The 14,721-nt window shown below is 59.9% G+C and overlaps 1 protein-coding gene across 1 annotated transcript in view; it reads left to right on the plus strand.

Annotated features, from left to right (window-relative positions):
* The first annotated feature begins 5,997 nt into the window (after positions 1-5,997).
* AJAP1 (adherens junctions associated protein 1) overlaps positions 5,998-14,721 on the plus strand; it is a 44,626-nt gene continuing 35,902 nt past the window's right edge. Inside the window, exon 1 of the mRNA XM_074560395.1 lies at positions 5,998-6,329. Within this exon, the coding sequence (XP_074416496.1) occupies positions 6,301-6,329 (29 nt within the window). The 5' untranslated portion in view covers positions 5,998-6,300. The remainder of the gene's footprint in view (positions 6,330-14,721) is intronic.

A 14,721-nucleotide genomic window follows, 5' to 3' on the forward strand; every position in this document is an offset into this window, starting at 1 on the left:
TAATTTGGTTATCCTCCGTACCACCTCCCAGCGATGGAGGGATGGAAACGTCCATCCGCCGGGGAGGTGTGAGAGACGATGCACCGGGACCGGAGCGGGAGATGAGGCAGGCTTGGCACCGTGTCCCCGCTCCTGAGAGAACCTTCACTCCCGGAGCTGTAGAGCTGGACCTACAGACCCTGCACCACCACCACGGTGAAAACCCGAAATCCAGCGCGAGGGAGCGTCCTGGGAAGCAGCCCGCTGCGGACGTCCTCGAGCGCGCGGGGAAAGCCTGCACGGGCAATCACAGCCGGCATCCCGCTCTTCCAAGCTTTGCCAAGGCTTTGCTGACGCCCTCTCCCTCTGCCAGGGGCCGTGGCTGTACACAGCGGCTGGACGATGCTCCTGTAGCGGCTCTGCAGGGTGCAGGTGCCGTGGGGTCACCGGGAACCGCAGGTTAGGGACATCAACACCATCTCTGCTATTGCCCCGGCTGCATCTCATTCACCCCGAGCTCAGACTCCTGCTGTAGCTGGAACCCCCGCTCCTGCGGAGGCTCCGGGAGAACACCAGGCTGCCTGCGCTTCCCTTCTATTTGTTTACCTTCTCCTGTTTAGCAAAACAGGACCGGATTAGCTTTTTTTCCCCCGTGCAAAGCACTGCACCCTGTGGGGGTAGCTCTCCTTGGCAGGGCAGAGGAGCGCGCTGCTTCAGCCTCACGTCTCGGGGTTGTTAATGTCTCCCAGACGACAGGCACCGCGGGAAGCAGAGCCACCTTGCTTCACCTTGCAGCAGCTCGATGTAAAACCTGGGGAAACCATGGCAATGCCGGAGTCAGTGTCACCTTTCTAATGATGCCAAGGATTTCTCAGCAGAGTTAACAAAGGCAGGTTACCTCTCCAGCTGTTAAAAGCACAGTTGCCAGTTTCCCGCAAGCGCCGTTTCTTAGACGTTTGCTGCTGACCCCAGCCGTTGCCCCCCGGGCTCTCAGCCCCTGCCAGCCCCGCACCAGAGAGGGACCGGCCGCGAGCTGACAGTCTCCATCAAAACAAAAGGGAGCCCAGCGCCAGGCCTGGGGTGAGCAGGTGGATCCTGGATGCCTGTGCTGAAGGCAATTAAGCTGCTCAGATACTGATCTGTCCTCAGGGTCCTGCTTCAGTCAGGGCTTACAGCCCAGCCAGGAGGCGGAGGGGGGGCTGCAGGGTGGGAAGCCAGTTAGAGAGGGATGATTGATGGGAGCTGGTTCCTACCGGCCCCGCGGGAACAGAGGCAGAGCCGGAGGAGATCCATCCACGCCGCGCTGCCTGGGCCTGCGGGTATTTGCACCAGCAGCTTGTCCCCATCCCGTCCCGTGGGGAGGCGAGCTGAGGATCCCGACGTCCCACCCCGCCCCCAGCTCTGCCAGGGGCCCATCAATTTCATAAACCAGCACTTGAAATAAGAATGATAAGGGTAGCTCGGGGCTGTTTCTAAACACCAAGAAGAGAAAACACCAAGCTCCCCGCTTAGCTCCGAGATTAAAGCGCTCCCCAGCTCTGTCCCCCCCTCCAGCCCTCCACCAAACAGCCGGGGGTGGCCTTGGGGGGGCTTACGAGAGACCCTGGGGGCAATAGCGATGAGCACCTGAGCCTGGGCCAATTTCTGCTGGGGACCAAGGCCACCGCGGCTGCAGCGTGCTCTGGGGCTGTATTCAGGGTGTGGAGAAGGTAGGCATTTTTCCTTCTTTCATTAATCTCGGAGGCTTTAGCTTAATTATGCTACTGGGCTGCTAAGTCAGGGCTTCATGCTTTCTAATTTTTTCTTTTGTCTTGCATACACATGTGAGACAGATTTTGCTTCCACAAGGGATATTTATAGGACATATGTTAGAGCTTGAAGAAGCTGATTAGCAATGTTTAGATTAAAAAAAGAAGGAGCTGCGTGAGAGCAGCCTCGCCAGGCAAGCAGCGCTCGGGATGTCGGCTTCTGGGCAGCGGCTCCTGCCTTCCCCGCTGCTGGGCAAGTCCCGCCGGGGGGCACGGAGCCGGGGGTGCGGGGCTGGCCCTGCGCAGGGCCAGCGAAGGCAGGGGGCTCTGCCCCCTCCCCCCGGGGACGGGCTTGGGGGCCAGACGCGGATAAACAGCTTCCCTGTGGCTGGAACGCTGGGAGCAGCCCCAGGCAGGCGGCCCAGGCTGTGGGGAGGCTCCGCGGGGGCTGGCGGTGACTCTTCCAGGCGATGGGCAGAGGCAGACGCGTCCCGCTAAATACTTTCTACCTTTTTCACGTCTTCTCAGCCCTCCCCTCCGGCTCCCCTGCCTCCTGACTCTCTCCTTCCAGGGATCTCGTGTGCTGGAGCTGGAGCTGTGCCTCCCGACACGGTCCCACCGAGACCAGCAGAGGAGTTTGAGACCTTGGGGGACACTTTGCTGAGTGAATGCGGGTCCCCGAGTCCCCTGAGAGCGGCTCCGAGTACAAAACCTGCTAGGTGTTTCCCAGCATCCTACTCCCTGTCTGCGCTGGGCTGAAAAACCGAAGTACGATGTTACAAGGAGGTAGAAATTGCATTATACTCCTCTCTCCTTCACAAGCTCTAAGTAACACTTCTGCTTTTTCCATATGAAAGGAAAATGGGTAATGACAACCTATTTCTATTGAACAGACAATTTTCACTCCTCCTTGGCAAGTGTAGCCAGGGCAGCATCTTTCTTTCCACTCAGAGGCAAATTAGCAGATTTTGCCTCAAGAACGCGACGGGTGAAGCGCGGTGCAACTGGAGACCTTCGCCCGCCGCGGCCGGCAGCACCCGCGGGGTGCCCACACCTATTACAGCTCACGGTGGGTGATAACGCAGGCGATGCCATGGCAAACCTGGGAAGTGCAGTTCGGATGACAGGGAAAACCCCTCTTTCCTTCCAGAATATGGGTCTGTGTGAGCGTCTGTGACCCGCAGCGCCGCAGCCGCCTCCAGTCAGTGTTTTGCAGCTTTGCGCCAGCGTCAGGAACTTTACTCTCTCGGAGAGATGACTCCGAGAAGAACAAGTTAGACAAATGAATTCGCTAATGACTTCCTTCCCTCCTACTTAAATGGTGGAATAATTCCCAGTTCCTGCTCCTGCAGCGGGCTGCTCCATCGCCTGCCACCCGCTCAGCAGCCCCGGCAGCGCCGCTGAGTGAATGAGCCAGACGAAGGGGGCCAAGATTGCCCGTCGGCACCCACCCGCCTTTCAGAAGGCCACTAAACGTGCTGCGCTGGCTGTTTTGAGAGGGCGCAGGAGCGGGCAGGCAGCAGGCAGCAGGCAGGGCTCTCCGCAGAGGACGTGCTCCAGATGCCCAGACTCCGGCCAAGTATCTCCCTCCCCGCGAGGTTTGCGCTCCCGGCGCCTCAAACCAGCCCCAAACCCAAATACCGGCCTATATATAAAAGCTTTGTGTGCGCACGCTTGCTTCGGTGCTGTTGAAAGCCTCAACTCGCCTTTGATACCTCTTTTTTTTTTTTTCCTGGTTCAAAAATATTCTGGGAGCTTCTGGCTGCGACCTCAACGCGGGGCAGAGGCCAAGAGCTCTCGAAGCGGCTCGGGGCCGGCAGAAAGCTGCTGCCAAGGGCATGGGGCCCGTCAATACCAGGGTTGACTTGCCTTATACAGCGGTATAACAGACGGTTATAGCCAAATAAACACAGGCACAGGCTCCCGTTGACTCCCAGCCCCTTTCTCAAGCTCAAACTGTGCTGCTGGGCCCCGCAGCTCCCCGGCCATGGTCCTGCCCCCCCCACCCCAGGATGGGTCCCCCATCGCGCAACCCCCCCTCCAGCTCCACGCCTTTGGCACAAATGGGGAAATAATATTTTTTTAAGTGGGGATGAGTTAAGAGGATTTGTTTCAGATACAAGATAGCTCTCATTAATGTTTGCTCGTTTGGGTTTATTTAAGCCTTAATTGATTGTCTCCTACTTAACGGCGTTCCAGTATCTCTCAGGCTCCAGAATAGACTCTTACAAGACCGAGACTCGCGCGCTCTTCCCTTCTTCTCTCTAAATATCTTTCATGTTAGTTAGCGGGGTTTAATGGATGATAAAGCCATTGGGCCTGCAGGAAAGCCGAGCTTTCTCTTTCAAGTCGCTGCACACACAGCCTCCAGAAAGACCGCGTCCAGGTGAGCGCTGCGCTTTGATACCCGCTTTTGCTGCAGCTGTTGTCATTTGCAGCGACGAACATCGTGCACGAAATCGTGGTTTTGCACGTAACGAACGTCCCTGGGGCTGGCGGCTCCCTCCCCGCGGGCTGCGGAGGGACGGGAGCTCTGTCTGGGCAGAGCCGCGGTCCGGTTTGCAACCGGCCTCATCGCGGGGAGGCGGAGAGGGGACTGTCACCGACCTCGGAGTGTCACCGCATGCACGCTGCTGGGCTGCAAGTCAGGATTTCATCGGTGGCTCTGAGCGAACCGTGCCCAAACCTCCCCAGCAAGTCGGAAGCTTAGGAAAAAAAAAAAAACCAAAAATCAGCCTGGCCGTTATTTAGGACACTTCTGTAGCCCTGGTGCTGCTTGGGCTCGGAAAGGAGAGCTCTGTCTCCCCAGCGGCTGAAATCTCACAGGATAAGCTGTTCTTCAAGCCAACCTCCGAGATTTCATCCTTCCCAAAATAGGCTCCTTCCGACCAGGAATCCAGCTCCAAATAACGTGGGGATCTGGCTGCTGAACTACAGCACTTCTAGTGGCAGCTGGAGCCGCTCCGTCGGGAGCAGACGGAGGGAGCAGGGACTTGCGAGGCGTCACAGGGACCATGCTGACCTTTCGTCGCGCTGCCTCGCTCAGAGGAGGCTCCTTCTCTTTCTAGAATAAGTTTATATGGAGGCAGAGAAGAAACCCAGTGACTCAGAAAGGCAGCGAGAGAGACTCGTTTCTACTGAAGTCTCGCTTTCTGGTGCGATTGTTCGGAACAAAGCGAGCCGTGGCTGCCGAAATGCCCCTTCCTCATGGCCCTGTGGGGAGCCGGGGCACGGGGGGGCGTTCGTTCCTGCCAGGGGACCGCCCAGGCAGTTCTGGCTCTGCAAACCCCAGTCCCGCTCCGCACTCCTGGCCAGGAGCAGCTTCGGAGAGTCCGTCCCCAAATTCACACAAAACCTCCTTTTATTGCAGCAACTGAACAGAAACCATCCAAAGGAGCTCGTCTTTTCAAGAGAGACGCTTCTCGTTCCATACGCTAGCTGTAGGAGTTATTTAGCTTCTTACCGGCAGCACCCCTGGAACGAGAGAAAACGTATCAGGCTCTGATGAAACACCTCTTAAAATAACCAAAGCCTTTCCCAACACGTTCACTTTGTGCTCTATTGTCTTTAAACAAGCACAGAGGGAGAAAGGCACGAACTTTCAGCTGAAGCAAATTTGGTGGCGGCGGCGGCCGCTGCTGCAAATCCCAGATTCGGGAGCCGCCAGCGGGAGACCCGCGCTCCCACTTGCTCCGCATTTTTTCCCGCAGAACCGGTGTGCGGGAGCAGGAGTGGAAACTCTTTTTGATGCTTTTTTCGGTGGGGAGCGGGATGGCAGGGGGCTCTCCCGGTCCTCCCGCACCCCCCGGGCTGCCCGGCGGAGGGGTGCGGTGGAACCGCGGGGATTTTGAAGCGTGGATCATAAAAATCATCCCCTCTGTAGGAAAGCGCTCCGGCGCGGGGCCGTGCGGTGCTGGAGGCACCGGGGGACGGGGCACCGGCGCGGTGACACCCCGCTGCCGCCTCGCCGAGCGGCTAAAGGCGCGCAGACCTGCGCGGGTGCGGATCGGGGGGAGCGAGGGGCTCCCGTCCGTGTCCCCTGTCCCCCCTCCCTCCGGAGCCGCGACCGAGGGGTAAATCCCGGGATTCGGGGAGAAGGAGCGTTCCGCCGCTCCGCCGCTTCCCCGGCTCCCCCCGCCCGGGTGGGCTCCGCGCGGCCCCGGCCCGCTCCGCCCCTCCGCGGCCGCGGAGGGGCCGCGCTCCGCCCCCGCCTCCGCCCGGCGCAACTTCCCCGAGCCCCCCCCTCCCGCCCCCGCCCCGCGGGTGCGCGCACAGACGCGGGCGCGCCGAGCCCAGCCGCGCCGCGCCGCACCGCACCGCACCGCACCGCGCCCGCAGGGGCCCCGCCGCGCATGGGGCGCGCAACCTCCGCGGGCGCGCAGCAGCCCCGCCGGCGCTGAAAGAGGGTGGTGCTGGTGGGGGGGTGGCCCGGGCAGCCGGAGCGCCGACCGCCGCCGGCCCCCGGGCATGCCCGCCCCGCCGCGGAGCGCGGGCGCGGAGGTTGCGCGCCCGCATGGAGAGCTGAGGCGGTGAGCCCCGCCGGGCCGGGACGGGCGGGCCGGGAGACGTGACGATGTGGATGCGACGGCTCCCGGGAAGCAGGTAGGGCCGGGGCGCGGAGCGGCGCGGAGCCCCGCGGAGGGGAGCGCCGGCTGCGCGTCTCGCCTGGGCTGCGCTCGGGGAGCGGTTCGCGGAGTTAAATAACGAACTTGTGGGTGCGGGCTGCGCGGTGGGGAGTGAGGAGCCTCCGTTGCCCCCCTTCCCGGCGCCTCGGTGTCCCCCCTCCTCGGCTCGGTGGCAGGGCTCCGGCCACCGTCCCCGTCCCCCCCCCCAGCCCCGCTCGGCCGCCCTGCCCGGGGAAGGCTGGCATCCCTGTCCCTCTGCCAGCCCGTCCCTGCCGGGAAGGGACCCCCCCCCGCCCCGGCCCGGCCCGGCGGGAGCCTCCCGGGGGAAGGGGCCGGGGGATGGGGGGGGCGGGCGGGCGGGGGGGGGGGGTGGATGTATTTGGGGAGATTAATCGCGAATTGCAAAGCGGAGGAGACGGAGGCAAAGTGTTATGTAACGCGCGTTCATTACCGCCGCGAAGTCACCGGAGCCCGAAGCTGGTTCTTGGCGGGGCGGGGGGGGGCAGGAGCCCCCGGCCCCCGCCCGCATCCCCCCCGGCCCGGCCTTGCCGGGTCTGCAGCCGCTCTGGGTGGGATGCCCCTAGGGTAGCGTGTTAAACAAGTGAGATCATGAGGAGAACTGTGCTGCTGTGAGGTTCGCAATACGTTCCTTCCCTCCACCCCCAAACCCGGTTTTATATTTAAAAAGTCCTGGTTTTGAGCCGGCGAGCCCTTGGTGTGGGGTCAGACACCCCCCCCCCCCGCCGCCTCCCCTCTGTGGAGCGGGAGAGCGGTGGCCTGTCCCCCCGGCTGCGCCGAGGGTCTGGCCGCTGCAGAGAGGGGTCCCCGAGGCGCGGGGTCCCGCTCCCCACGGCCGCTCTCCGGGGAGCGGGACTTGGCCCCCGCACGGCTGCGGGGTGAGCGGCTGGATGCTGCAGACCCCCCCCTCCCCAGCAGAACATGGCTGCTGCTTGGGGGGCGCAGGAGGCCCCCCCAGTACCACGGGCGATGCAAGAGGCCATTGTCCATCGCTCCGGAGTCGCTGGAGGCTTTGTCCCTCTGCCTGAGCTTTGGATGGAGTCCTGGAGGTGAAACTTGAACTGAGGTTGTGTCTGGGCCGAGGGAGGCCCTCGGCTTTTGTTTTACACCCGCGTGTGCCGGGCACCATATTCCGGAGGCACGTGGCAAGCGAGCGCCCGATGCCCCCCGGTCTCGTCCCCTGCCCCTGGCCCCCGCGCCCCAACAGCCCAGGCACAGGAGCACCTTCACGCTGCCGCCGGAGCCCTCCATCCGTCCGTCCATCCGCCGAGGACGTGCTGCTGCGTGGTGGGAAGGACAGAGTCTCCGGGGAGTCTGCGGCGATGTAGTGACCTTAGGAATTACTCCTCGGGGAAAGCACCCGAGATGTTTTTCGGGGTGCCTCACGCTTGGATTTATTCTGTGGCCGATGAAAAGCCCCGTGGAGCTGGAGGGCTGTTTCCTGAGGCTGGAGCCAGCAGAAGACTGTGTAATCTTGGAACCAGAGGACGCCCTCTGCTTTTTTATTTTTGTGAAGAGTTTAGCAATGAAAACAGGAGCCTTCCGGTCGCTTCTCTCCTCGATTCGCCTTGTGAATTTCTTTGCTGTGCATTCCGGATCCTCAGCGCCAGGCTGTCCTCTGTACCACCTCATCAGCTTCCAGTCCCTCCGCGTTTTATTTTTAATAAGAGATAACTTTACTGCTAACCTTGCCGGCTGCTCTCGCTTCTCTCTAACTCTAATTGCTTCTGGCTTTATTTCTGACATTTCCCATGTCGTTTCCCCTCATTTTCTTGAAGGCTGCTAGAAAAATAGCTGCGAGAGAAGCAGCAGACCTTTCCAGCGCCCGTTTCACCCCGCGCGGTCCCTGCCTGGAGCTGCCGGCTGCCGCGGGGATGTGGTACCTTATTGCTGCTTTCAAGTCGGATGCCTTTCGCCCCGGGCAGCGGCAGCTCCCTGACCTTGCAGGCGAGCCTTGCTCCTAAGTGAGGAGGGTGAGACCCGCGAACCTGCATCGCTCGGAGTTATTCTGCCCTTGCTGTCGCCAAGGGGAGCTCGCCGCTCCCCCGGTTCCCAGCGCCGAGGCTGGGTGGGCGGCGTTGGTCCATAAAGGCCCTGCGTGGTCCTGGGGATGCTCCGGCTCCGCTCGGCCCTCGGCAGGGCGATGGGCTGTTATTTGGGAGGGGGCGGCAGGGACTCCATGGCGTCCCGAATGTGCACCCACATACGTGTGTGTGCATCCGTCTCCGTCAGTGCCGGCGCCTGCCTGCGAGGGCACGACAGCGTTCTGCAGCCTGCCGTCTGCTCGCCCTGGCCGAGGACATCCCTTCCGCAGCTACAAACACAATATTTTAAACAGTATGCCACAATTTTTTTTATTTTTTTTTTTTACGGCGTTTAGCTCTGGAGTCATTTGCGGTATGAGTAAAAACACCGTTTGCAATTTCTTCCCGATTGTATAAAACAACTCATTAAAAGCATACGTCCCCGCGCATTGGCACGGGGGAAACTTTATGGGCCTTGTAGTTACTGCCAAAGCAAACATTTTCCATGAATTCCGCTCATCAAGTTCACGCTGTCAAATGTAGATTCAGCCGCTCGTCAAAGATGCAAGCCTTGCAGTCTGAAAGTAATGAGAGCAGCGAGCGGTGGGAGTTAATGGCCTCCGCTGAGGAGTCCTTACTCATCCCGCAGCCGCGCAGGGGCTGAGCTGGCTGCTCCTGGGCGAATTGATTGCCACGGAAATTCATCTAGTGTCACCGGCTATGATACTTAACAGCCACAATAATGCTTGAATAAACTGCACTTTTATGCGGCGGTTCGTACCTCCTAACTGGCAGCAATTTCACAGATGAGGCGAAGGGAGCGGCGCTGGTCTTTAGCAGCCTCCTCCCCAGAGCATGAATAATTGTTGTAATAACGCCACTGCTGCCGCCGTGCCTTTGTGGCGTCTCCGGCGGGGCGATGGGTGGGAGCTGCCGCCCGCCCGGGATGCTGCCGGGGCTGCCCCGCATCCCGGACCATCCTGGGGACAGGGGGGCTGCCGGCGCGGCCCCTCCAGGCGTTGGATGGTCATGGCTTGGGTTTGCTTCCCCTGGCCGTCACCTGGCGGGGAGGAGGAGTCGCGGATTTGCCTTCAAAGCCCAGCCTGCGGAGGGGAACCCCGGCGAGGCGCAGCCCGGCTCTCCAGGTGGCCCCCGTAACCTCGTTCCTCCCTTTCCTCACCCAAACCTGGCCCGCGAGCTCTCCCAGCGCGGCGCGGCGCCCTTTCTGCCTACACGTGCGTACGCAGGGCGGCGGTGAGCACCCAGAGCAGCCTCGCACGGCCGCTCCGTGGGGTGTGAATAATCCATATGACTTCCGACAGGTCTGACGTTCATTATGGAAATGTATGCATGCTTAAGCCTTTAAATATAGCTAATGGGAGAAGGACTGGGAGGAAAGATTACGGGAATCAATATGCTGAGCCGGAGGAGCGGGAGCTGCTCCGCTCCGGGTTGCAGCGCCCGTCCTTCTCGTGAAGGGCTGGTGGTGACGAAGTGGGTTACAGCAAGTCAGGCCCAACAGAGGTTGGGTTTGAGACCAAAACTCTTCTGCTGGGGCGGCTCTTGGAAGCCCTAAGTGTGTTGGGCGGGATCCTGGAGGAGGATGGAGCCGCCTCGTTGGCGCTTTCACCCCCTCATTTAAAACAAACGGATTTTCCCTCCCTTCCTCCCTCCGATGCCGGTGGTACCACGGGGAGGGGGTTCCCTGGCCAAGCCCAGCGACCTGGTGGCCACTGTGGTTTTTCTGGGGGATGCTCCCCAAGCTGCCGCTCGGGCCCTTCTTCGCCTTGGGTACATGGTTTTCATCAGGGTGAATTTTTTTCACTGGAATAATGTAAAACTCCGAACCCGAACTGCCTCCTTAAAAATGGAATTTGAGTTGATATGAATATTTCCTGTGGCTCTTCTTACCAGGACCTGCACCTACAGACTTTGATAGCTTACATAATTTCCTGTGATGGAGATGTACTTCATCTAATTTCACTTTGAAATGCATTGATTAAATCAGAACTGCTGGGAGATTTAAACTGAGTCTCTGTGGCCTGAACTTAACTGTGGGAGGTTTACCTGCCTTCATCCTTCAACATTAATTTGGTTTTATGAGGATTCCTGGCGAAATGAGGTTTTGTCTGCCACTGAATTGCTACCACTTTCGGGGTTTATCAGTTCCTTTCTCTGGCCTCGGCGGCTCTGCGAGGAGAAGCGATGCTAAAGCCTCCTTCAGCACGGCGTGGGATGCGCGGGGGGCCGCAGCGGGGACCCTGGGGCGGTTCTGCCCGGGCACCGTCTCTCTCCCGCTGCTCCGTGGGCGGTTGCCCGAGCTGGAGGCGGCAGGGCCGGGCGATGCTGCGGAGAAGCTCTCGCCCGGGGCTGCGGGGAGCGATGCTCCTGGGGCAGGACGGAGACCCGCAGCGGGAGCCCCAGGTGCAGGAGGATGTGTCCTTGTCCTCACTGCCCAGCGGTTCGCCCTTTCTGGTACCAAGCAACAGCGATAAAAGGACAAGAAACCCGGCTTGGCTGGAGGTGGATGAGCAGTTGCATGGGAAGAAGCAGGGACGGGGTCAGCGAGCGCCGCGGGGCGGGAGGACAGAGCACCCGCCGGGGACCAGCCCGAGGTCTGTCCCGGCAGAGCGAGGGGGAGCACGTCCCCAGCGAAGCCTTTGAGCCTGGCTCTGGTTTTCTGTCCGAGACCACTGACCACCTTTGGGCCAGCGCCCCACCAAGGTTGAGCAGCAGAGGCTTCCCCAGCCCTCCAGCTTTGCTGGCTCTCCTGGAGAATTCAAATGGACTTCAAAAAATATATATATAAAAAAATGAAGCTCATCATTCATAAAAGCGTTCATTTTCAACTCTGATCTGCAAGATGTCTCATTGTGACTTGGAAATGATGTGTAGGCAGGAGAGCTACTTTAACACGTGACGATTTTTGTTTGAATTTGCTCTGGAGGTCTCGCTCGGCAGCTCTGCTCTTCTGGGAACGTTGTCGCCTCCCCAGCGCCGCTGTGCCCGTTCTGCCGGTGGCCGCTGGCGCGTCCCGGTGGGTGATGCTGCCATCGAAGTCCAGCAGCATCCAGCTTGCCCGACCCTGCGCCGTGCTGTGGGGACCAGCAGCTGATCCCTGGGGAGCCCTGGCTGGGGCGGGTAATGAGAGCAACTCGCCGGTTCCTGGTGAAGATGATGGCTGGGCACGAGCCTGGGCAGTGGATCCGCTGGTAGCCCTGGGCGAAGCCGTCCGCGGGACGAGGGCTGGCCGCTGCAGAGCGGCGAGGTGGGAGCGGCGAAGCTTTGCCCTGCCTGGCTGGGCTGCGAGTGCTGCAACCTCCGCTGGCTTCCCAGTACTGGCCCAGTGAATGTCAAGAACAACACCTTGTCCGGGAGCAGTGACGTGCTTCCTGCAAGAGAAACACAAGTTTGGACCCTGGAGGTGGAAATACTGGAGGTCGTTGAAGTGCGTGTGCCCTAACGCAGGAGAACCGAGGGGACGGGGATGTGCTGGCGCAGGGACCCGCGGCGAGGGGGTGACCGTGTGCCTCAGGACACACACGGTCCAAGGGACTGTGCTGTTCCGTGTGGGAACGTGGTTTTGGGGAGTTTAGCTACAACCTCGCAGGGATCGGTTGCTCCCATCCGCAGGGGGCTTTGGCCGTGCCGCCTTCTCTGCAGCATCCCAGGATGCTGAGGAGAATCTCCTTGCGGCACCCGCTCCAGCCGTGGTTTATGGCCCTATAAACGGGGGACGCGGCTGCGTGCCGCTGGCTGAGAAGCTGCGTGAGGCGGCGGTGGCTCGGCGCGGGAGGGCTGAGCGCTGGCCGCGCAGCCGAAGCGGTTGAGGCTCCGTTCGGAGCAAGCGGCGCTAATTGATGCTGCCACTTGGCTGCGTGTCGTTCAGGTTAAGGACGTGGCAAGGTCGGGGGGAGCCCAGGTTTCCCCCTCCCCGGGATTTACCCCCTGCCCCGGCGAGCCATCCCCGTCGCACGTGCAGCTTCCTCGGGGACGCATCCCACTAATTGCCGGAGTCCCGCGTCTGACCCCCGCTCCCGGTGCCAGCGATAGCATCTCCGTCTGCAGGACTGGCGTAATGAAGCGTCAGTTAATTGACATGGATTAGGACATCCACTTAAGTACCCACCGAAACGTGGGTGATTAATGCCGGGAGCCGAGGCCACGTGGCCGCCGTTCCCGCGGGAGCCGGCAGAAGCCGGAGCTGGGTTGAGCCCGCGGCAGCTGGGCGTCAGCAGAGAAAGCCTTGCCATTTCGGATGCTGGCAAGCGTTATTTTGAAAAGAGCTCCCAGGAAGAATAAACTCATTTTCTACAAGTAGTTGCCTTTCATGGGCTTTCTTATTAAGTTTTCTGTGGGAAGGATGAGGATGAGTTACTCAGCTTCTTGTTTCTCGGCTTTATGAGAGGCTCTCCGCTCCTTTAGCACCCTCCAAAGTGGAATATTCAGGGCTTATTCTGGGTTCCCGTCACAGCGACATACTCTCCGGCACAAGCAATTCGGCTGATTTTTAATGGATGAGGGCGGAAGTGTTTCTCGTGGGCAGTTTCTTGGCGATGTTCTGCTCAGACATCCGATGGGAAGGGACGTTATTCCGTGTTCTTCCCTTTCGTCCTTCCCGAGGTCGGGACCTGCGCGGCGCGAGGCTGCTGGCACGTGGGCCCGGCGCGGGGGGCGCTTGCAGGAAGGCGAGATGTCGCGGGAGGTGCAATAAACGGCAGAGATTTGCGAAAAGCAGCGAGGGATGCGGGAGGTCTGCTGTCACCGCCGGTCTGCCTGGCAGAGACCTCCATCCCTCCTTTGGAGATAATGCTCTGGAAAGTTTAATCGCTCCCGCAAAGGGGATTTTTTTTTTTTTTTTTTTTTTTTTTTTAATAATGAGATGCAGAGCGCAGCGATATCTGACTCACTGGCAATTAGGCTTGGGAGGGTGTGTGCCCACAAACAGCGCAGTGTTTCTCCGGGTGCCGCTGGTGACTCACGCTCACCTCGATCCGGCAGGATTTGGCTCCCGCGGCTCCGGAGCTGCCAGGATGCCGTACCCACGACGGGGTGGCCGTGGCGGGGAGAACTGCTCTTCTCCACGCAAAAGAAACTGTTGGGTGCTAAAAGGGGATTTAAACCTCTGTATGAAAGGACGAAGAGTCTTCGCCCCGGATTTGGTTCTCCCTGCCTCCGCTTTCTATTTTGGTTGGGCTTTTTCTGCATCTTTTTGGGCCGTTCCCGTGCCCGTGAAGCGTGTCCCGCCTGAGCCCTCCCCAGCAGCGTGGTGTCACCGTCCGGGCCGTGGGGTGCCATGGGGTGCCCTGCGCTGTGCTCCCCTCCCTCAGCCCGGCTCTCCTGCTTGGCTTTCTCCAGGCTTCCCTATTGATGTTTCACACCTTCAAAGAGCGCTCTGCTGCTGCTTTTTTTTTATTTTTTTATTTTTTTTATTGCATTTCTTGCTCCATAAAAGCCATCTGTCTATCTGCCTGCTTTTAGAGGCGTTATTTCTCTCATCTTCTCCATTTCTGTGAGAGTTACTGGGCCTTTTGAAATCCTTTACGCTTTCCCCGTGTGCGGGCGCTGAGGTTTCAGGGTAGGCTGGGCGTCCCTGGGCTGCCGGGGACTTCCCAGGAGAAAGCCGGGTTTGGATCTCGGATGCTCCAGTGGAAATGAGACCGGAGTCGGGGGGATTTCCCACCCATGGATGCGGACATCCATCCCTCGCCGCGGCAGGGGGATGGCTTGGCCCTGTGCCGACCATCCGGGCGTTCCCACCCGGGTCAATGCTTGTCTTCAGTCCCGGGAGAGGGCAGCTTTTTGGGAGAGCGTCATTAAAATCCCATTGGAAGATATTGTCTCCTTGGGTGTTTCCCACAGCGGTAGCGCTGTAGCGTTTCCCGTTGATGCGGATATCGCGGCGGGCGGAGCGGTGGACTCCAACGCGCGGCTCCTGCGAAGCCGTATTGTGTTACGACAATGCGATGAACCCATTTTAATTATTTTGCTTTAAAGCTCATTAAGCTGCCGCTTTGTATGTACCGAGCTAACTTATCTTATTTTTTTAGATCAAAGCGTTTCCTGCGTACGTTGTAATGACACGCTTGAGCACATTAATTTAGAAAATAAGATAAGCGCCGGGGTTATTTACCGGTGAAGCGGCGGTGTTAAACAGTGGTGTCAGCAGCAGCTCGTACCCTGGTCTTCCTCTCTGCAGGTGCCCTCGGAGCCGCAGGGCAGGCTTGAAATAGCCGCTCTCTCTTCAAATCGCTGCGCCTTTGTGGTTATGGCCTTCAGAGGAGGAAAAGCCCTGCTCCAGCCTGGGGTCAGGCAGATTATCCCAAT

The sequence above is a fragment of the Larus michahellis genome, chromosome 16 (genome assembly GCF_964199755.1).
Source record: "Larus michahellis chromosome 16, bLarMic1.1, whole genome shotgun sequence".
Taxonomy (NCBI): domain Eukaryota; kingdom Metazoa; phylum Chordata; class Aves; order Charadriiformes; family Laridae; genus Larus; species Larus michahellis.